This window comes from Budorcas taxicolor, chromosome X (genome assembly GCF_023091745.1).
Source record: "Budorcas taxicolor isolate Tak-1 chromosome X, Takin1.1, whole genome shotgun sequence".
NCBI lineage: Eukaryota > Metazoa > Chordata > Mammalia > Artiodactyla > Bovidae > Budorcas > Budorcas taxicolor.
Window position 1 is genome coordinate 102,445,356 of NC_068935.1, and position 24,654 is coordinate 102,470,009.

General features: G+C 37.1%; 1 protein-coding gene across 1 annotated transcript in view; it reads left to right on the forward strand.

Moving 5' to 3' along the window:
* Window positions 1–24,654, forward strand: part of CASK (calcium/calmodulin dependent serine protein kinase) — a 377,556-nt gene that overhangs the window by 310,056 nt on the left and 42,846 nt on the right. The window contains exons 13-16 of the mRNA XM_052662816.1: window positions 2,096–2,173; window positions 3,622–3,702; window positions 9,067–9,255; window positions 17,960–18,038. Coding sequence (XP_052518776.1) covers window positions 2,096–2,173; window positions 3,622–3,702; window positions 9,067–9,255; window positions 17,960–18,038 — 427 coding nt within the window. The remainder of the gene's footprint in view (window positions 1–2,095; window positions 2,174–3,621; window positions 3,703–9,066; window positions 9,256–17,959; window positions 18,039–24,654) is intronic.

Below are 24,654 nucleotides of genomic sequence, written 5' to 3' on the forward strand. Positions count from 1 at the left end.
TGTAAGACCAAGCCAAAAATAAAAAGCCTCCAGTGATAGAGTGATTCTGGGAGCTTGGAAGTTTTGTTGCTTTGTGAGTTAAAAACTAATGTGCATTTATTAAATGTATAAACAGAAATTAATCATGGTTGAAAATTTTGAAAGTAACATTAGTAATAGTCCTTGGTCAAGCAGGGCTTCCCTGATAGCTCAGTTGGTAAAGAATCTGCCTGCAGTGCAGGAGACCCCAGTTTGATTCCTGGGTCGGGAAGATCCACTGGAGAAGGGATAGGCTACCCACTCCAATATTCTTGGGCTTCCCTTGTGGCTCAGCTGGTAAAGAATCCTCCCGCAATGCTGGAGACCTGGGTTCGATCCCTGGGTCGGGAAGATCCCCTAGAGAAGGGAAAGGCTACCCACTCCAGTATTCTGACCTGGAGAATTCCATGGACTATATAGTCCATGAGGTTGCAAACAGTTGGACATGACTGAGCGACTTTGAGTTGGTCAAGAAAATGGCAAAACTCTTTGTGGTAAAATTAGGCATTATAAAGACATTGTAATTATAAATGACAGTGCCAACAACTTATAAAGCTTCAGATTAAATTTGGTCTGTTTTTAAACAGCATTCAAGAGTTTTAAAAATCTTCTCATTATCCATGTATATTTTTTTATTTTGTTTGCTTATTAATATGATGACATGTCAGGTGATATTTTTTAAGTGTTGGCTATTTTAAATGTGTTTTTTTATTTTTAACTTATAATTCCTTATTTTGGGAGGGTTGGGTTCTTTTCCCCTCCTACTTTTTATTGCAGATGTACAGTATTTAATTTGTCTCTATAGACTAGTCTGAGAACCGAGACAGTATATAATATTATTTCTACTGAAAAATAATATTCACTGGTTCCAAATTTCAGAATTCACAATCTTTAGAGATGGAAGTCATTCAAAGGACAGAGACTGCGCTTATGTATGCTACAGGGATTTGAGCAAACTTTTATACATAAGCCACATATTGCTAGTTCTCTAAATGTTAATATAATACTTTAAATAGACCAATATTTTACTAGCCTTCTTACATTATTTATTTAAGCTCTAATTTAGTAGTACTTTCTTAATGCTAACTTTTTCAAATGGTCACTGCTATATCTTCACATTGCTATCATTAGGCTTTATTTATTTGTCCTATCTGTCTGCCTGTCAATCATTAGGAATTTTTATGTATGGTATGGCTCAAATATTTACAAGTCGTAAAGTTTTATCTTGCATCAGTATAAACAAGTCTAACTGTAATCTGGAGAATGTTTACAGTATTTGACCTCTGCACTGGCACTGGTGCACGTAGGAGAGAGAGAAAAAAAAAACGATCTCCCAAAACCCCCCACCTATTTTAGAGAAGTTAGGAAATAGAAGTGGCAGACTAACTGAGATCATTTTCAGCTTTTCACTTTTCAAAGCAGACTGTTGAATGAGATGTTTCATCTGAGGCAGAAAGTAATATTTTAATTGCATTTCTACACTGCAGACATTTTTCTCTTAAATTTCTTCAGAAAGTTAAATTTTGGATCATTTAGATTTGTGGAGTTTTTAAAATATCGATTCTTTTCAATGTCTTCTTGTAATCTATGAATTTACAGGTTAAAAAGGAAAAAGGTTTGTGTCCTTAATTTCTTGCTGAAGGATGCCAGCACTGATACTGTTAATGAACAGCCCTAGTAAAACAAGTATAAACCTTTCATGAGAACATTCCTTCCTAGAAGGAATTGGGTTTGCCCTTTCCCAAGATTCAGATTTCTGTAAAAATTCCTTCAGACATTTCTTGGCCAGAAAGCATTCTTTCTTTCTACTCTCTATTCATCTTATTAAATGTCGCTTCTATCAGAGGAAAAAAATGCTGTGATTACTGAAATATTGATGATTTTTTAAAAGATAGGCATAGCACTCATCGTGACAAATCTCATTTGAATGAATAAGAGATTTAAGAAGAACATCCCACTGCAGTCATCAGCATGCCTTTTTAAGGGGAAAATATTGTTTCGTGAGATAATAAATATGAAGCTTTGAATTTTAGCCAGGAATTATGAATGTTGATTGGATATTCTCCTTTGCTTTTAGCTGTATGACAAAATTAACACGAAGTCTTCACCACAAATCAGGAATCCTCCAAGTGATGCAGTACAGAGAGCCAAAGAGGTAAGTGATAAGTATTTTGTAAATGTATTTGGGTTTCATATGTGCTACCTTTAATGAAAATGTTTCTGCCACACAGTAAGAGGCAGTTGCCTTGAAGTCACAGTTGGACTATTATACTCAGATTTAGTATTTCTAAGTTTATCACTGAGCATTTACATACAGAAGAGAAAAAAGAAATCTCAGCAGCACCATTTCTAGTTCTGGTTCTGCTATGTAAACTTGAACAGGTTAGCATATTGATTTTACTTCTCTTTTTAAAAAGAAGGAAAAAGTTATTTTACCACACTTGGTGGAAATCGATGTGCTATGAAAATTTGGGTTGCTTTTTTTAAGGTGGTAATATTCGAAAGTTAATTAAATATTTATAGCAGCTAACTTCCGAGAGAAGTCAATTTTATAAGTTGCCAGTTAATGTACATCTTTCACAAACTTTTGACTTTTTTAGTATAGAAATATTAGAAAACATTAGAAACATTAGAAAACATGTTAACATGTTTTCAACGTTAGAAAAATATTGCAGAAAGTTTGGAAAGTAGAAATTCATCTATAATCCCATCTCCTTACACAGTAATTTTTACTTTCACTTCCCCTTTTCTATTCACTTTTCTATTCACTAAATTTTTTGTAGTTACAATCAAAATGTATATTTCTGTTGAAAAGTGAAAGTGTTAGTCGCTCAGTCATGTCCAGCTCTTTGTGACCCCATGGGCTGTAGACCACCAGGCTCCTCTGTCCATGCGATTTTCCAGGCAAGAATACTGGAGTGGGTAGCTGTTCCCTTCTCCAGGGGATCTTCTCGACCCAGGGATCAAACCTGGGTCTCCTGCATTGGCAGGTTGATTCTTTAACACTGAGCCCACTGGGAACCCTTTCATGCCCTGGCAATTAATTCTAGGAACCATTGCCAAGACGTGGTTTTATCTATGTGAGGAGATGAGTGTGGAGAATAACAGGCTACAAGGGAAAGTATTTGTGTTTCTCTTCTTTATTTTTGTTTGAGCCTTTGCAATTTTAATCTTTCTGAAAGGAATGGACAGTTTTGTTAATTATAAAAGAAATCTGTTATCAACTTGTACTACAGATTCATCTCGATGGTAAGTTTGGAAAAAGATTTGCGGAGACATTTTCCCATTAAGTTTAATTAAGTTACCTAGGCCTGTAATAAATATGTATTACAGACTTGTCGTTTTGTTTTGTATTTTTCAATAATCTTTTGAGTTTTATAGTTGGGCAATGAAGGCAGAGACTCGTACAGCAATTTATTTCTTATTACCACCAATGTAGTTCCTATGTATTAATAACTTTGAATAAAATGATGAATTTTTTTCCAGAATAATTATTTTCCCTGCCATAAAAATCCATTCATACTTTTTAATTTAAAAAGAATTCTATATTTTCTCAATCTAGCATCTTCTTCATACTATTTTATATCTTGCTTGTTTTTTTAGGTATTGGAAGAAATTTCATGTTACCCTGAGAATAACGATGCAAAGGAACTAAAGCGTATTTTAACACAACCTCATTTCATGGTGAGTAACAGTTAAACTTCTATAGAAATAAAACCTCACTTTCAAAAGAGAGTTTTACTAATTCTTACAAAATACAACCATCTTCATCAAATGTGCTTTCAGCCATATGTCAGAGTGTTAAGATTACAATACCAGATAATACCAAATTGTAAAGATGCTATTTGCCAACCTCATGGACTTGGAATAAGAATTAAGTAGATGATACATCTACTGTGCTTTGCACAGTGTCTGATATAGCCTTGATGCCTAATAATTGTTAGCTAATGAATATTATTAGTTACTCCATAGTATCTGTCATGTCTAGGGCACAGTACTCAGTAAAACATTGAATAGATTAGGAACTTGCCCATTTGCAGATAAGTTAGTCAACTGACTGTTCTGTGCAGTGTGTTTTCCGCAGATAGAAGCCTGTACATTCTGGATAGATGGGTCTATCTATAAATTGATAAGTAACCCTCAGCTCAGTTCCGAGAATGATGTAGGACCATTGAGATCAGTAGATCTTTCAGATTCGAAGTAAGCTAAATAAAGAAAATAATATATACTCAAATAAAATCATTTTTTTAAGGTTAAAAGGTTTGTTTTTTTGTTTTTTTTTTTGAAAACCATTAAAGCTAAGACAGCCCCATCTCTCACAACTTACCTAACTTCGAAGCCTTGGTTTATTTTGCTTTTCTGACATCAGAGAGAAATTAATATGTGCATTGCTATTAGTAAGCATTTTCAGAAATAATAAATAGTTCTTGTAATTTCCTGGCTGAGGAAGATCTGCTGGAGAAGGGATAGGCTACCCACTCCAGTATTCTTGGGCTTCCCTGGTGGCTCAGCTGGTAAAGAATCTGTCTGCAATGCAGGAGACCTGGATTTGATCCCTGGGTTGGGAGGATTCCCTGGAGAAGGGAAAGGCTACCTACTCCAGTATTCTGGCGTGGAGAAGTCCATGGACTATATAGTCCATGGGGTCACAAAGAGTTGGACACAACTGAATGACTTTCACTTTCACTTGTAATTTCTGAACACCCAGCTAGGTGCTTAAAAGACATTTTCATTTACTCATCAAATATGTAAATGCCTACTGTATGCCAGACACTGCGCTGGGCACTAAGGGTAGTGGTGAATAGGATCAATGAACTTCCATTCTAGGTAGGGCATGGATAGGTGAACTAGAGACAGACAGTGAGCCAGAGAACAAACAAGATAAGTTCATATAGTGATAATAACTATGAAAAAAAGACAGGACAATGGGGCAGAGATGATAGTAAAGGAGAAGCTATTTCAGAGGGTCAGGAGAAAGGCCCTCTGAGGAGTTAACATGGGGGCTGAGACTTGTTTTATGAAAGAATCAGCTTTCTGAATGTTCAAGCATGGGGAAGAGCAAATGCAAAGGCCCAGAGGCAGGAAAGAGCTTCATAGGTTCAGAGTACAGAAGAAAGGCCATTGTGGCTGGGATATAGTAAACGAAGGGGAGAGTGATACAGGAAGAGCTGGCAAGGGTGGCAGAGGCCAGACCACGAAGGGCCTTCGGGGCCATGGTAAAGAATCTGGATTTTCTCCTGATTGCACAGGTGACAGTGACTGCAAGCAAGAAAATATTGTTAGACCTGTGCTTTTTTAGAGATTGCTGGAGCTCTTGTGTAGAGAATGGACTGTGGTGAGGATAAGAGTTAAGAGAGGGAGACCAATTAGGAGGCTTCTGTGAGGTGGTAGAGGCTTGGAGAAGGATGGGGCTGATGGAAAATGAGCAGATCGGGATTCTGCCTTAGAGGTGGTTGAACACGGACTTGCTGATGCCTGAGATGTGAGGTAATGTAACTAAGTCCATTTTACAGTTCAGAGAGGAAACTGTACCCTAGAAAGGCTAAGAGGCTTGCTTTAGGTCACCTACCTAGTAAGTGGCCTTGTGGAGGTTCAAAACCCAGATCTTTCTGGCTCCAAAGGCTGTGCTCTTAAATGACTTGTAACAAGGATTGATTTTCCTATAAACTTAATTTGAACTCAGTGGTCATTCCCAAATAAGCATATGTTTGGATAATGTCCTGAGTGGGAGGTATAATTCTGAGCTGTATATACTATGTTAAATTTTTAAATGCTAGAGCTTTCTATTTTAAAAGCATTTTAAGATCATGATTTCAAATTTTTGGTATTGTTAAAGAAATATTAATAAAGGAAAAAATTTTAATTTATAATTTTTATTATATGTTGTTCTTAGCATATAATTTTGTACTTATTTCTTCAATTATTTGACTTTTTCTTTGCTTTTGGATCATTAAAACATGAGGATTTAATGTTGGGTTACCTTACATTTAAAAATACAGATACTTATAAATATTTACAGTAATTAAAAGAAGAGAGTATAGGTTTAAATGATTTTTTAAACTCTGTACTCGAGAGGTCATGATAAAAAATATTAGCACACTATCCTTTTTCAGTTATTCCATTTTAAAGACTTGGTTTTTTTTTAAAAAGAGAACAGATCCTTTGCTTATTGCATTTGTAAAATAAAAAACATTAAGGATAAAGACAATAAACAGAATTGAATGTCTATGCTTTGATTTTTTTCCTTCAATATTTTCTGTCCTAAATCCTATTTTTTGAAATTGGTATCTTACTTTCTCAATAAAAACAAGGTGGTTATAATCAACTTAGGTTGACTTGAAAGTTTCATTATTAAATGATAAATTTTATGATTTGTAATTAAGAAGCCAGAAGAACCACTTTCAAACCTAAAATTTCTTTTTTCCTATAAATTTTAAATGAATTTTTCCCACTCTAGTCTGAAGTTCTTAGTTTTCTTGTCCATGTCCCTTTTACATACAAAACATAAAATTGTTTTTTTCCTTTTACATGATTCTTCTTATGTAATTAAATATAATAGCTATTTCAGCTTAGTAACAATCGCTGAATCACCTCATAACATACTTGAAAAAAATATTCAAACTCTAATTTCTCTATTTTTTATTTGGCATACTCTTTTAATGACTTTAGCAATCTGTAAGTAGCCCCTTTTTTTTGTTTGTGTATGTGTTGGATAAAAGTTTCATTTTGTGGTAGCAGTCTTTTACAGTAGCAAATAAAAGTTAGTATCAAGTATGACCTCATTTGGTGATATAATTTAAGGATTTTTCTCTTACAGTTCAATTTTGGTATTTTTGTGATTGTGGGCTTATCCTTCCTTATAAATAAAACATTAATACAAGTGTCTGCTTATATAATTTAAAAGGATGGATAGAAACCGTTTGCAAAAAACAGTATAAACACTTTCTCCAACCCATGTAATTGGCATTTTCCTAATGAAACTTGGTTCTCTGTTTACCTAGGCATGTGTCCTCCAGTCATACAAAGCATATTTTTTTAAATTCACTGTTTATAGAAAACACATCTATAATTAATGCATGTGTCCTAAGTTGCTTCAGTCGTATCCAACTCTATGGACTGTAGCCCGCCAGACTCCTCTGTTCATGGGATTCTCCAGGCAAGAATACTGGAGTGGGTAGCCATTCCCTCCTCCAGGGGATCTTCCCAATCCAGGGATAGAACCCGCGTCTCTTATGTCTCTCACATTGGCAGGCATGTTCTTTACCACAAGCGCCACCTAGGAAGCCCTATAATTAAGACAATGAACCTAATTTTAACAGATGAAGTTTTTCAGTTCACCTATAATTAATTTTTGCTTTCTGCCTGAAATCTTAGTCTCTAAAGAGGCTATAATTAAACCAGCCAAAGAAGGATTTCCCCCTATAGCACAGCCACCACCACTTTGGCCAGGGGTACTCATGTTGGGTGTAGCCAGGACACAGGTCAGGAAGCCCAGGTCCCCAGGGCCATTGTGGAAGCTGGCTTTCAAGCTGTGCTACTTACTGCCCCTCGGTGCCTATACCAGCCCTCTGAGATCTTGCAAATATCTGCCATTTCTATTATAAATTCAGATGGGTATTGAATAGAGCATACGCTCTATTGATGACTAATCAGCACCATCATCTTTATGATTTTACCACATTGTTACCTTATTTTTGCCTCATATATATAACTGAAAAGTGAAAATAGTTGAGTCATGACTTTGGTAAATCTTTTAATTAAATAACTTGAGATGCTACAGGTTATGCTGCTAAGGCAATTTTAATTATGTTTCATTATCTCAGATATTTCATTACCCTACAGATCACACATTAAAAAAGAACTGAATTTATAGTTAGCTCACAAGAAAACATAATGTATAAAGTGCCAAATACATTGATACTCAGCTGTAAAATTCTCTTTGAAGTAGAAATGTTAAAATATTTATTCCTATTAAAAACTTTCTTATGATGGCATGAAATGTACAGTAAGTGGAAGAATAGCTTTTTCAGGGAAACAAAACGATATTTGTTACCCAGTTTCACCATGAGGACATATGAAGATATCAACACAAAGAAATCACTTTTTATTTGTTAATGGGCTTTGCAAAAAGAAGTCATGATAATAACTGTCAGCTGATTTTTTGTTTAGTGCTCCAAAAAGTAGAAATGAGCAAAAACAGTAACTAGGTTTAAGATTTTGAGCTCCATATCATGTGATATTTGGGGAAATTACATTTCTTCAGATACGTTTGTGTGTGGTTTTCTTTCTTTTACTAAGTCATACATTATAAATTATCCTTTGCATTATGTAGCAGTTATTGTTAATACCACTGGTAAAAGATATTTGCTCAAGGCACCAATTATTGCACTGTTTCTTTTTAAATTTGTTTTCATTTTCAGCCCCAGCACAAATTTGCCAGCTCTATGTACAAAAGATTCTTTCTGCTCAATTATTTCAAATTGGGTTATGTCCGCCTTTAATTGAGCAACTTAGTTGGACAGTTTTTTAGAGCATCAGACAACACCTCTTACCCAGATAATGAACAAACACATCCATTCATTGATTGGGTCACTCATTCTTTCATTTGTTCCTTCATTTTTGAAACTCCATCTATCATGATTGTGCATGCTCAGCTGCTTCAGTCATGTCCGACTCTTGGCGACCCAAGAGACTGTGGCCCACCCAGCTCCTCTGTCTTTAGGATTCTCCAGGCAAGAATACGAGAGTGGATTGCCATGCTCTCCCCCAGAGCATCTTCTCGATCCAGAAAACGAATCCCTGTCTCTTATGTCTCCTGCTTTGGCAAGCGGGTTCTTCACCACTAGTGCCACCTGGGAAGCTCCATCTGTCATGATTATGTGTCCGAAAGAAATTATGGCATGGCTCTATCTAGGTGTAATGTGCTTTGAATTCTCTTTAGATGAGAGGTACCTTTGAGAGGCAAAGAATAATTTTATGTGTTTATGTAATAGACTCCTACTGAAACAGTTGTATTATTAATATTTTATTTCCCTCATAAAATATCAGGCCTTACTTCAGACTCACGATGTAGTGGCTCATGAAGTTTACAGTGATGAAGCGCTGAGGGTTACACCTCCTCCCACTTCTCCCTATTTAAATGGTGATTCTCCAGAAAGTGCAAACGGAGACATGGATATGGAGAACGTGACCAGAGTTCGCCTGGTCCAGTTCCAAAAGAACACAGATGAACCAATGGTAAGTGGGGGGAAAAAAAAATCTCCTGTATTCTCATAAAATCCCAGCATGAGTTCGAGTACCTAGCTTCAACCTATACTACTAGAGGTGGGGCGGAAAGGAGGGTGTGGAGAATTTTCAAGAAATCAGTTTCCAGATCCTCACTTCAAGGCCACCACCATACCCCACCCCCACTACCCCCACCTAAAATTGTCCTGCCTTACCCCGTGCCTAAGGTGTGTTGGTGTTCCTTCCCCCCTCTCCTTTCACAGTTGCTCTTCAACATCAACAAAGAAAGGACAGACCTGATACGTTAGTCTAGCGTGTAAAGACCTCTGGGACAGCAGGGAAAGGGTCCAGTGTGAAATACTGGAATTGGTGTTGAAAAGGTGAACATCTAAAATTCCGTTTACAAGTCGAGTGGTGTCCAGATCTTTTGCCCTCAACAAAATTAGAGGAAGACTAATTGGGAAGACATTCAAAGAATTGAGTGCCATTGTTAAAGTTCCTTCCATTCACACCTACCTGTTTAGTATGAATTCACCTTCTCAGTTCTTAGGTGAAGCATTGGAATAGAACTGATGCTGAACCCTGCTTCATCCTCATAGAAGTTTCATAGACTGGGAAGATCAAGGAAAGGGTCCTTGATGTTAACTGCACAGAGGGGGCAGTGAGAGGGGAGACCATCCAGCCAAACCAAGTAGCATATGCAGAAACCTGCTAGTGAAAAGGCTCTTAGCCCAGTTTCAAAATGGAAAGAAGGTACCACAGCTAGACTGTAGAAAACAAGATGTGTGTCAGGAAGAGGGCCTCATAAGTATTGATTTTGTTATCTATTTTAAAAACAGTGAGAGGCTATTAAAGAGTTTTAAGCAGGGAGATAAAATCAGATTTTCATTTTAAAAATAAGCACTCTGGAAGATGGATTAGAGGGGGACAAGAGTGGCTAGGGGGGGACCAGTTAAGAGACTGTAACTGCAGTAATACATGGAGAGATGATGGAGCTCTGAACTAGAGGGATGGATGTCGAGTGGAAAGAAGGGAATAGATTCAATAAAAGAGTAATTCAAGAGGCCTTGAGAATGGATTGTCGATGGGGACCGAGGCAGAAGCAAGTGTCTAGTGTGACCTTAAGCTTTAGGTTTTTCATAGTCAGGTGAACAGTGATGCTACCCACTGAGACAGAGAATGTTGGGAAAGTTCCAGTTTTTAGAACGAATGATTTCTTTAGGAAAAAGGAAAACATTCAAACGTATGCATTTGTATCTGCTCCTCAGAGCATAGAAAAGGGATCCTGGGATATAGGAAAACAGATTACTTAAGAAAGTTGCCCAGTTGCTTTCCAGGTTAAAGGAAGAATTACAGAGCTGTGATCCTATGATGGCAATTTCCAGAAAGCCCTCAACCCTAGACATTCAGGTTGTAATTCTCACTTACTGTTCTTTGCCAGTTAGACTGTATTAGCACTTACAGCAGAAATGGGACATGCAAGTCACCTCACCTGTCTGGTGCTCACCAAGCAACTCTTAAGAGCCCAGGCAGTAGCAGCTTTGGGTCCCTCAGGCAAATCACTTCATGTCCGTGGAGCCCTCATTTTGCTCATACTTTTCTTAGCAAGTATGACCAAAAGTGTGCTTAAATTTCTACCTACCCAGATCCTACCCAGCTCTGGAAGTCTAACACTCCCCTCATTCATTTCATATATTCATTCATTCATTTAGCAAATGTTTTTGCTGCTGCTGCTGCTAAGTTGCTTCAGTCGTGTCCGACTCTGTGTGACCCCATAGACGGCAGCCCACCAGGCTCCCCCGTCCCTGGGATTCTCCAGGCAAGAACACTGGAGTGGGTTGCCATTTCCTTCTCCAATGCATGAAAGTGAAAAGTGAAAGTGAAGTCGCTCAGTCGTGTCCGACTCTTCGCGACCCCATGGACTGCAGCCCACCAGGCTCCTCCATCCATGGGACCTTCCAGGCAAGAGTACTGGAGTAGTACCTACTATGTGCAGAAAAGAGGCTGGTGCTGGGAAAGACTGAGGGCAGGAGGAGAAGGGGGTGGCAGAGAATGAGATGATTGGATGGCATCATCAATTCAATGGACATGAGTTTGAGTAAACTCTGGGAGGTAGTGAAAGACAGGCAAGCCTGGTGTGCTGCTGTCCATGGGGCTGCAAAGAGTCAGAGAAGACTGAGCAGCTGCACAACAACAATGTGCAGGTGGCTGCATGCCAGTGAGGTAGTGGCAGACAAGACATTGCCCTTCCTGGAGCTCAGTTTCCATAGGGCTGCCTACATTTTTTTTTGGCCACACTGCAGCATGCAGGCTGTTAGTTCCCCAGCCAGGGATAGAACCTGTCCCCCCTACACAGGAGGCAGAGACTTAACCACTGGACCACCAGGAAAGTCCCAGGGCTCCCTACATTAAACAAGTAGATATGCATTTTAGCACAGTTTGTTGAACAGGTATGATTATGACAGAACTATAGGGGAGGAAAGACAGTGTCAGAGAAGCACGAGAAGGGGTGATGTTCAGCCAATCAGAGTAGATAGGAAAGTAGAAGGGACCACAAGAAGGAGGCCCAGGGATCTCCCTGGTGGTCCAGTGGTTAAGTCTTTGCCTTCTAATAGAAAGGGTGCAGGTTCGATCCCTGGTCTGGGAGCTGGGATCCTGCATGCCTCATGGCCAAGAAAAATAAAACATAAAACAGGAGCAGTATTGTAATGGATTCAATAAAGACTTAAAAAAAAGAAAAGGAGGCCCAGAAGTGTCTTGTGATCGTCATGTTCTAAAGCAATCCAGTGAGAGTTGCTTGATGTTCCGTATGAAGGTTAACTACATTAGAAACACAGACTGAGTAAAGGCATGAATCTGTACCCCTGAGTTACATTTTTCAGCAAGCATAAAATAGCCTTGCGTCTTCCCCAAAAGTCTCCTTAAAGAAGCCCTCTCTCTTCCATCTTCTATGACCCTAGTGAAGGTGTGTAGTTCCTATCCCTTTAATTGGTTGCCATAAAAATGGAAATTATTTTATCTGACATATATTTTCAGGAATATAGTTTTCTATAGTTTTACATTTAATACAACTTCATTTGCTTCTTTGTCCTGTTAAAAAACATTATAGTATCATGCAGCATATACTTGTCTGATTTCTTTTGCTTTTTGGACCTTCTAAAATATATCCAACTATATATTCTAGGTCCATCCCCCAAGGGTGATATATTCACATTACACCCTTGTTTTCCCGTTTTTAACTTCACACTTTTACTTATTTCTCTATTGATTGGGAAACTCCCATAGTTGCATGTGTTAAACACTGAACTTCAAATAGTAGACAATTGGGAAGAGGCTTATGTAAACAAGGAAAAGCCAGGAGTTTATAGCAAGCTGGGCTAGGTTCAGCAGTAGCTGGGCCAAGCCTTTCCCTGGAATTTGGGAACTTGTGAACAGAGAAAACATGAGTCAGTTCTTCTCTGCAGAGAAACGTTTGAAGCAGACAAAATAATAAATATTAACTTCGGTTGATTTGAGGTGAACTTTCCCTAGCCATGAGAGGAAACAATGGGGTTGCAAAGAGTCACAGATGACTGAGCCGCTGAACAACAACGATGTGCAGATGACTGCATGCCAGTGACATAGTGGCGGACAAGACATTGCCCCTTCCTGGAGCTCAGTTTCCATAGGGCTGCCCACTTTTTCTTTTTGTCTATCTCATTCACTTCCATGCCTAGCAGAGTATCTGCCATATAACAGGTTCACAGTAATAGTGGTTGAATGAATATGCTAATTTGGTAATTTCAAGAATGGAACCCTCATGGTACTGTCATTTCCCTTATGAAATTAGATTTGACTTACACATTAATTTATAGCATTTTTCCAGGAGCACCTCTCTTGGTAACCATATGTGCTGATTGAGTGTACAAGTTAGTTGAGCAGTACAGTTGAATGTGGGACTAGAAACATTTGGGAAACCAGTTTATTTTTAATTGCTTGCTTACCACTTCTAAGAACCACAAAATAGGAACTGTGCAAAGTTATATATTGTAGAATTGTACAAATTCAGGCAGGGTCTAGATTATAAAGTCTCAAATATTTTCATGGAATTTCCTAACAGTGTTATTTTCCAGTGAAGAAGATAAGACAGAGTCCTGCTACCCCCACTCATCTCAAATTCAAGACCAGTTTTCACTGAGGGAGCTTGTTAAAAATATAGATCTGGGCTCTATTCCAGACTAATCCAAAGAGTGAAATTAAAAATCAGTATTATCTAAAAGGTCTCCATGTGATTCTTAGAAACAACCAAGTCTAGTACAAAGATATGTTTATGAATGCTTGTCTTATAATGATGAATAACTGGAAAGTAAGAGTTATAATTGGACTTCCCCAGTGGTCCAGTGGTTGGGAATCTGCCTGCCAGTGCAGGGGACATGGGTTTGATCCCTGATCCAGGAATATTCCACATGCCATGGGGCAACTAAGTCCATGCTCCCCAACTACTGAGCCCACACTTGAGAGCCCGCGAGCCGCAACTACTGAAGCCCTGCACTATAAAGCCTGTGCTCCACAACAAGAGAAGCCACCCCAGTGAGAAGCCCACACACCACATCTAAAGAATAATCCCCACTCAGCACAACTAGAGAAAGCCTGCGTATAGCAATGAAGACCCAGCACAGCCAACAAATAAATATTTTTTTAAAAAGACCAGTCCAGAAGGCTTGTAATTAAAAAGTTGTAATCTATTCCATAGAATAGTATTCTGGCATTAAGTATATAGAGGTTCCACTTCCAACTAAGGTGGAATAACAGGGAACAGATTTACCTTCTCACCTGAAACAACAACAACAACAAATAAAAAAGAACACACACAACGATAACTGTTTTCAAGATATTGGGCATCTGGCAGCAAAGAACAGTGATCCCTAAGAAACAGGAAGCAAATAACATGAGCCCAGTGATCGTCCCACCTTACTGACATGAGAGAGTTTCCAGGCCACAGCATGGTGAGGGGCAACTGAGGCAGAGCAGACTCCCTGAGGACACAGAGCTGAGGGCCTGGAAAGACCAAAGCAGTAACATTCATAGGACAGAGTCCTGAAGTGGAGAGAGCTGCACAGAGAGAAAACTCTAGAGGGTCCCCCTCCTGTATTTATCTGAATAATGATCTGCATGTTTATGACAGGAACCTACTCAGAGCCAAGGAAAGGCCATCCAAAAGGATGAGAGGGAACAGTGCCCGACACTCAGTCTGTTCCCACCACCCAGACTAGAAAAACCAATTCAAGGGGCATTGTATGGAGTGCCTTAGGAAGGTCTTGCCTCAGTAATGAGGAATTATTAGCCCTAGACAGATAATTGCTCCAGACCCGCCTTAACAAATTCTGAAAGCAAGGCCCAAAGGATCACTCTTTCCAAATAACTGAACTACATCTCAGGACAATGCTTAAGAATATAGAAATAAAAAAAATAACTGACAGCAGTATTTGAATTAGCAGGAAAATTGTACTATGGGATTAATGGCAGTTTAGACATTTCAGAAGAATAGATTAGTGAACTCAAAAGACATAGCAATAGAAACTACCCAAAACAAAACACAGAAAGAAAAAGGAATTTTGAGAAAAGAATATCACTGAGCTGTGGGATAACTTCAAGCAAACTAATATTTGGTTCATTGGAATCTATGAGGGAGGGAGGGTGAGGAAGAAACAAAGTGTTTTTGAAGAAATAATGGCTGAAAACATTCCAAATTTGATGAAAACTAAAATCTGCAGATACAAGAACCACAGTCAACCCCGAGCACAAGACACATGAAGAAAACAATGCCAAGATACATCATAATCAAACTGCTTAGAACTTGTGATAAACAGGAAGATCTTAAAAACAGAGATTAAAAAGGAAATGTTACATACAGGGGGACAAAGATAAGAGTGATATCAGATCTCTTATGAGAAACAATATAATCAAGAAAACAATAATTTTAAAGTATGGGGGGGGGCGGGAAACCTCTCAACTTAGAATTCTAAACCCAGTATAATTATCTATCATAAAATAAAGGCAAGCTATGTAAAACAGTATGGAGGTTCCAAAAAAAACTAAAATACAGAGCTACCGTATGACCCAGCAATCCCACTCCTAGACATATATCTGGAGAAAACCATAATTTGAAAAGATGCATGCACCCCAGTGTTCGTTGTAGCACTATTTACAATAGCCAAGTCATGGAAGCAACGTAAATGTCCATCAACAGAGGAATGGATAAAGAAGATGTGATATACAGTGTGTGTGTGTGTGTGTGTGTGTGTGTGTGTACGTACTGGAATATTGTTGGAATTTTTTAATATTATTCAGCCATACAAAGGAATGAAATGGTGCCATTTGCAGAGATGTGGATGGACCTAGAGATTGTCATACAGAGTGAAGTCAGAGAAAAACAAATATAGTATCACTTATATATGGAGTCTAGAAAAATGGTAGAGATGAACTTACTAGCAAAGCAGAAACCGTCACAGATATAGAGAACAAACTGATGGTTACCAAGGGGGAGAGCAGGGGTGGGACGAATTGGGAAATTGGAACTGACATATGTACACTAGTATGTATAAAATAATTAATGAGAACCTACCATTTAGCACAAGGAACTCTACTTGATGCTCTGTGGTGACCTAAATAGGAAGGAAATCTTAAAAAGAGTGGATATATGTATATGATATGTATATTATATATATATATGCACATATATATATGATTTGCTTTGTTGTACAGCAAGGAACTAACACAACATTGTAAAGCAGCTATACTCCAATAAAAATTAATTTAAAAGATAAAGTAGTATTTTAAAAAACACTAATTAAAAAAAGGCAAAATAAAGACATTTTCAGACTTACCAAAACTGAAAGAATTCAATAGACTTACAGTGTAATAAATGTTAAAGGATATCCTTATCATTTAAATCTCTCTGAAAGGTAAATGGAAGTCTAAACAAAAATAGTAGCAATGTGTTTGGGATTTTTTAACATGTAAAAGTAAAATATATAACAACACAAAAGTCAGGAGGAAGGAAGTGGAAGTATACTGTTATAAGATTCTTATAATACATTTCACATGGTATAATATCACTTGAAAGTAGACTGATAAGTTAAAGATGCATGCTATAAACCCTAAAGCAACCACTAAAACAACAAAACAATTATAGCTAATAAAACAGGAGAGGAAATAGAATGACAATAAATAAACTGACCCAAAAGAATGCAGAAAGGGGAGCATAGGAGAGATGGGACAAATAAAAATCAAATAGCAAGAAGATATATTCATCAGTAATCATATTAAATATAAATTGTCTAAATTCTCCCAAATTAAAAATTAGAGATTGTCAGATTGGGGTATAGGAGGGAAGCAAGACCAAATTATATAGTGCCAACAAGAAATGCTTTATAAATGAAAACAAATCATTTTAAAGGAAAAGACTAGAAAAAGATATACTATGATGACATTAATCAAAAGGAAGCTGAAATGACTATATTAATATCAAAGTATATTCTCAGGCCACAGTGGAATTAAATTAAAAATAAATAACAGAAAGATGTCAGGAGAAATCCCCAAGCACTTGAAAACTAAATTATACAATTCCAAATAACCCATGGATGAAAGAAATCAAAAGAGAAATTTTAAAGTGTTTTGAAGTGAATGAAAATGAAATCACAACATACCAGAACTTGTGGAATACTGGTAAAACAGTACTTAGGGAGAAAAGTGTAGCACTAAATACCAGTCCTAAAAGAAATATCTTAAAACAATGACCTCACCTTCCACCTTAAGAAACGAGAACCAAAAAAAAAAGAGCAAATTAAACCCAAAGTGAGTTAAAAAAAAAGAAATAATAAAGATCAAAGTGGAAATCAATGAAATAGAAAGTGAAACAATAAAAAAATCAATAAAACAAGCCTTTCCTTTGACAAGATCAGATCAATCAGGTGTGGGGGTGAAGACACTAATTACCAATATCATGCATAAGAGAAGTAACATTACTACAGATCCTACAGATATAAAAAGAATAATAAGGAAATATGGTAAACAACTTTATGTCAATAAATTAAACAACCTAAACTAAATAGACACATTTTTGGGGAGACAAACTACCAAAACTCAGTTTGGAATAAACTGAATTGCCCTATACTATTTAAAAGTTGAAGTTAGTCTTTTAAAAAATCCCTCAAAGAAAACTCCAGGCCAAGATGGCTTTACTGGTAAATTCTGCCAAACATATAATAAAGAAACAGTACCAATTGTACACAGACTCCTCCCAAAACATTGAAAAGGAAAGAATTCTTCCCAACTTATTGTTTTTGATGAAAAGGAGGAGGAAGAAGTAATGCTACCAGACATTTTGCAAGTAAAGAAAACTTCAAACCAGTAATCCTCATGTATTTAGATGCACAAATTCTAAACAAATCCATACCTCAAAAAAGAAAAATACATGACCAAGTGGAGAATTAGCAACATGGAAAATACTTATAAGATTAAAAAGCATTATATAAAATATATGTATACTATTGTTAGAGTAACCAAAATATCAAAATTAATATTTCTGTCATGGTATAGTGGAGTTTTCTCCTCCATTTTCTATATTTTCTTTAATGTTTTCCTACTTTTGTAGTTAAGGTTATCTACAGCATAATCACAGATATAAAAAGAATGCCCTCTCATAGTAATTCTATTTTTGCTTAACTTTTTACAGGGAATCACTTTAAAAATGAATGAACTAAATCACTGTATTGTTGCAAGAATCATGCATGGGGGCATGATTCACAGGCAAGGTAAGTTCCATATATAATTCTTTCCTACCTTAGATTTTTTTCATATAGTATAGTGTTTTATGATCCATATAAAAAATCAGTTTGATTGATGGTTTATATAAATGATTTATCTGTCTTTGGTTTTAATCACTGTTGGCCTCCACTCACTTGTATTCATCTCCACATGCTTCAGTTATACTATACACTTCTGTTGCTGGAGCATCTCTGAGTCACTCTTTAGATCCTGACTTATTAGAGGCCATAGGAGATAAACTGAAGTATCATATGCGTCCAAGGATATATGGAACACATCTACCATGGGATATAAGATATATGTATATATACTTGCAAAGTTAAAAGACAGTTGACTAATTCATTCAGGAATGAGATATACTATTAATAAATTAGGAAATTAGAGGTTGATAAATAACAATATTTCAATGGTAAAATAATAAGAAAGATCAAACCTGTGATTAAGTTCTTAACACCTGCTACAGTAAATGCAGTTGAGAAGGGAATTCACTAAGGACTGAAGTTAGACAAAAAATGATTTTTTTTTGAGAAAGTGGAACTACTGCTAACTGTCCAGTGGATAAGATTTGGACATGCAGGTCTAGGTTCCTCTCTGAAGCGACTGTGTCACGTGCATTAGTATTTAGAGCCTGATCCAAAAGTGATTCTCCTGTCCAAAAATTAGACTTCCTTTCTTTGAGATCGTGTTGTATATGTGCTTACACTTCTTTCCTTCACCCTGGAGAGCAAGAGGTAACGCCATCAGCTTTTTAGTGCTTTCTTGTCCCTTTAAAGATGACTGCTTATGTACAGAGATGGTGCCTGGCATTACTGCTACCTTCAGAGCAGTCTCTAGGTTTCATGAGTGGATAGCACTCACACATAAAGATACTTGGTTTTAGAATCCTGTAGGAATTTTTTGCTTAAATTCAGTAAAGTTACATCAGTATTTCTTTAATCTCTTTTTCTTTTATTACCATACTGGCTAGCCCCCGCTGTCTTTAATAGAAGTGGTATAGTGGGTATCCTTGTCCTATTTTTGTTTTTAGGAGGTAGCTTTCCAATGTTTCCCCATGAAGAAGAATGTTTACTATAGATTTTTAGTAGATACTTTTTTATTAGAGCTGAAGAAGTTCTTTTATATTCTGAGTTACTGGACATTTAAGTTATGATGAGTTTGAATTTTATCAAATGCTTTTTCTACATCTGCTAAGATGATTTATTTTCTTTTCTTTTGATATGGTAAATGACTTTTAAAGATTTCCTAATGATAACCTCCCCAGCATTTCTCAGATAAGCCTAGTGTTTTCATTGTGTAATATCTTTTGGTACGTACTGCTTGATTCTATGTACTATTATTTTGTTTTAGATTTTTGTGATTGCAATTGTAAGTGAGACTGGCCTGTGCTTAATTTTCCTTTCCTACGTTTCTCTGTCTGATTTTAGTTTCAAAGTTACCTTGGCCTCATAAAATGACTTGGAGAAACTCTTTTCATAAGTTCTCTGAATATTGTATAATATTGGAATGATTTGTAGCCTGAAAGTTTAGTGGAACTTGCCTATAAGACAATCAAGGCCTGGAGTTTTGTGTCTTGTTTTGTGTTAAGGAATATTTTTTTTTACCACTGTCAGTTTCTTTAACATTCATAAGGCTGGTCAGGCTTTCTATATCGTGAGTGAGTTTGGTAAATTATATTTTCCTGAAAATTTTTACATTTTTAAAATTATTCTAGTAAGCTTCTTCTTAGTGTCCTCTTAGGTTTTTATTAATGTTTCTACTGCCTCTGTAATTATGTACCCATGTTTATTCCTAATGTCATTTATATGTGCCTTGTCTTTTTCCTCCTGATCAACTTACCTATTTTATTGTTTTATGACCTATTTTTTAATTTTCTCCTTCCTTCTACTTTCTATTGGTTTATCTAACTTTTAAAATCTGACACTTGGTTCATTTACTCCAGTCTTTCTTCATCTCTATGTATTTAAGATTAAATTCTACCTCTTGAAGTACTGTTTTATCTGTATCTTACCAGTTTTGAGATGAAGCATTTTTATTGTATTTTTAACATCTCTATTATTATATTTTTCATTGCCCTACAAGTTATTTAGAGATGTTTTTATGTGCCACATTTAAGAGGGTTTCCTATCTATCTTTTTGTGTTTTACTTCGAACTTAATTGCACTGGAGTCAGAGTGTGGTCTGTATGACACCATTTTGTTGAGGTTTGGTGAGATTTGCTTTATGGCATAGACCTTTCATCATTTTTATAAATGGCCCATGTTGTGCCTAAGAAGACTGTTTTGTTCATGTTACATGCAGAGTTTTCTGTATGATTGCTTGAGGTTAATTGTTGTTCAAACATTCTATATATTGACTAATTTTTTTTCTGTTTGACCTATCAATAATTATTGAAATATTCCAATTATCACGGTTGAGTTTTTCTATTTCTAGCTATAGATCTCTCGATGTATATATTCAAAGCTGTTTTATTAGGAGCATAGAAGTGCCTGGTAACCATGTCTATCCTTATTATACCTTCTACTTAAAACCTATTTTATTTTAATGTAGTTATTCCAGCTTTATTTTAGTTATTTGCTAACATGTCTTCTTCTATTTTTTTATTTCTAACCATTCTGTGCCTGTGTGCTGTGGAATGTGTCTTACAAACATTTCTAAATCTGGGGTTTTCATTTTGTAATGCCCTTTGATGATTGCAAAAAATCTGCCTGCAATGTAGGAGACCTGGGTTCGATCCCTGGGTTGGGAAGATCCCCTGGAGAAGGGAAAAGCTACCCACTCCAGTATTCTGGCCTGGAGAATTCCATGGACTGTATAGTCCATGGGGTCGCAAAGAGTTGGACACGACTGAGTGACTTTCACTTTCACTTTCTGATGATTGCTATCTTTTAATGGGCAAGGATAGTCCATCAGTATTTACTGTAGTCCATTAATATTTCAGTAATGATTTATATCATCTTGGGTTTTTTTTAATTTATTCCATATTTTAACTGATTTTTTTCTTCATGTTTGTTCATTCCACCCTAGCAGCTTAGACTTTCAGCACTCTATTTCTATTTTTAGGTGGTTACCTTGAAAACTTGTCATACATATTTAACTTGACATATGATGACTCAGACACCTGCTATGCAGGAGACCTGGGTTCAATCCCTGGAGAAGGGAACAGCTACACCCACTCCAGTATTCTGGCCTGGAGAATCCCATAAACAAGGGAGCCTAGCAGGCCACAGTCCATGGGGTCGCAAAGAGTCGGACACAACTGAGCGACTTTCACTTTTCACTTTCACACTAAAGGAAAACAGTATATTAATTCCACTCTCTCAAAGAATACAAAGACATTGGAATCAAGTTAGATCCCATTCTTGACTTACATGCACTTTCCTGGTGGCTCAGACACATTGCCTGCAATGCAGTAGATCGGGGTTCAATCCCTGGGTCAGGAAGATCCCCTGGAGAAGGAAATGGCAACCCACTCTAGTACTCTGGCCTGGAAAATCCCATAGATGGAGGAGGCTGGTAGGCTACAGTCCATGGGGTTGCAAAGAGTCGGACACGACTGAGCGACTTCACTTTCTTACTTGACTTACTTATTATTCTTGCCCAACATTTTTAAACTAGTACAGCCACTATGGAGAACAGTGTGGAGATTCCTTTAAAAATTGCAAATAGAACTGCCTTATGACCCAGCAATCCCACTGCTGGGCATACACACCGAGGAAACCAGAACACATGTCTTATTTTAAATCCACAAATTTGAAATCATCTTAAGATACATGACCATTGTTGTTTGAATTTACATAAATGTTTACAATTTTATTTGTTCATTATTCCTTTTGCATTGCAGACCACCCTTTGGTGAGCATTTTTCGTTCTTCCTAAACTATATCCTTTATAGTTCCTTTAGTGATAGTCTCTTGTTGATAAACTCCCTCAGGTGGTGTTATCTGTAAATATTTCATTTCCACCTCAATCTTGATTACTTTTGCTGAGAGCACAGTTTTAGGTTAATGGTTACCATTCCATTTTCTTTTGGCATATGTTGTTTGATCTTGAGAAGTCTGGTGTCACTACAATTGTCCTTGCTTTGTAGGTGATCTCTCCTTTCTCCCTGGACTTTTTAAGCTCTTTGTCTTCGATGTTATGTAGTTTTACTACCTCCTGGCATGGCTTTCTTTTTATTTATCCTATTTGGGATACATTATTCTTCCTGGAGCTGTGTGATCATGTTTGCATCATTCAAGAAAATTTGCAGCCATATTTCTTAAAATATTGCCTCTTCATTCTATCATCTCCTTCTCAACTCTAGGTAGATGTGTGTTAGACATTCCCTCCATATCTCTTAATATCTTTTTCATGTTTTATTTCTTGTTTCCTATCTTCCTTATCTCATTTCTCTGACCTGCATTCTAGTTAATTTATTTGGTTATGTCTTCCAATTAGCTGAAACTCTTCAGCCATATCTGAACTCCTGTTCAACTCATCCATTCATTGACTTATACTATTGATTATATTTTTCCTTTCTAGAAGTACTAATCACTTGTTCTTATTCTTATTTTCAGATCTGTCTGTTCACACCTGATAATCTCTTGTTGCATGCTCATCCTTGCAAAAAAAAGGTCCCTTTCTTTCTTTTTCTTTAACATATAGCTATTTTATACAGGCATACCTTAGAGATATTACAGACTTGGTTTCAGACCACTGCAATAAAATGAGTCACATGAATTTTTGTTTCCCAGTGCACATAAAAGTTATGTTTGTACTGTGCTATCCCCTGGAGAAGGAAATGGCAACCCACTCTAGTATTCTTGCCTGGAGAATCCCATGGATGGAAGAGCCTGGTGGGCTGCAGTCCATGGGATCGCAAAGAGTCGGACACGACTGAGCGACTTCACTTCACTTATCATCTACTAAGTGTACAGTAGCATTATGTCTTTTTTTTCTGTTTTGTAGCTTTGTAGTATTTTGGTTTTTTAACATAAATTTATTTATTTTAATTGGAGGTTAATTACTTTACAATATTGTATTGGTTTTGCCATACATCAACATGAATCCGCCACAGGTATACACGTGTTCCCCATCCTGAACCCCCCTCCCTCCTCCCTCCCCATACCATCCCTCTGGATCATACTTTAATTTAAAATTACTTTATTACTAAAAAATGCTAACCATCATCTAAGCCTCAGCAAATCATATTCTTTGCTCCTGGTTGAGGGTATTGTCTAGATGTTGATGGCTGCTGATTGGTCAGGGTGGTAGTTGCTGAAGGCTGAGGTGGCTGTGGCAGTTTCTTAAAATAAGACAACAATGAAGTTTGCCTCATTGATTGACTCTTCCTTTCACAAATGGTTTCTTTGTAGCATGCACTACTGCTTAATAGCATTTTACCCATGGTAGAACCTCATTCAAAACAGGAGTAAATCCTCTCAAACCCTGCCACTGCTTTATTAACTAAGTTTATGTAATATTCTAAATCCTTTGCTGCAATTTCAACAGTCAGTTGTTTGCCATCTTATATAAGCGCGGTTCATAACACTCCCAAAACAGCAGAGATCACTCATCACAGATCACCATAACGAATATAATAATGATGAGAAAGTTTGAAATATTGTGAGAATTACCAAAGTGTGATACAGAGACAGGAAGTGAGCAAACACTGTTGGAAAAATGGCACAGATAGACTTGCTCAACACAGGGTTGCCACAAATCTTCAATCTATAAAAACTGTGGTTATCTTTGAGGCATAGTAAAGCAAAGCACAAGAAAACAAGGTATTCCTGTCGTCTATATCTGACCATTCCAGCATCTATCCTCCTTGAGGATCTAAATCTATTTCTTCTCTTTCTGATGACTCACATAATAGTTTGCCTTATTGTATGTTTGGTGATCTTTGATTATAAGCTTTTTGCTTGCTCAAATTAGTAGAAGTCATGGGAGGCTAAACTGGGAATACTTTCCTCCAAAAATGGTCTTTTCTGTGTTTTACCAGCTGCCACAGAGTGCCACTGAACTGGGTCTTGGCTCCCTGCAGAATCCTGGGCTTAGCTTCTCTAACTTGCTATTGGCCCAAGACTCAGAAGGCAGCCAGCAGGCAGTGTGGCAATGTCATCTACCCCTCCCACTGGTTTCATTCCATCTTGATTTTGCCACCACTCTGGATCCAGCTCACTGGGTTCTTATCTGTGGAAGGGAGAGTGGGGATGGAAATGGGAAGTATTCTTGGGGATTCACATTCATTTTGTGAGACCAGTAACACTTCAAGGGGTGAGCCCTACACGGGATATAGTTGTAAGAGTTTGTGAGTGCCTAATCCACCATACTGAAGACAAAAGTCCCCAAATTTTTGTTTTATGTTTTATTATGTTAACTTTCAAACATGGTTAGAGAGAACAGTGCAGTGAGTTCAAGTAGAGAAAAGAATAGTGCAGTGATCACCTACCTACCCATAACCCAGGTAGAATTATTGTTAATTCGTGACCATACTGATTTCAGCTGTATTTGTCCTACTGCCCCTGGATTACTTTGAAGCAAATACAAGGCTCTTTATTTATCTGCATTTTAGTGTGTATGTCTTAAAGACACCATGAGCTTTTCATAATGAAGTCAGGT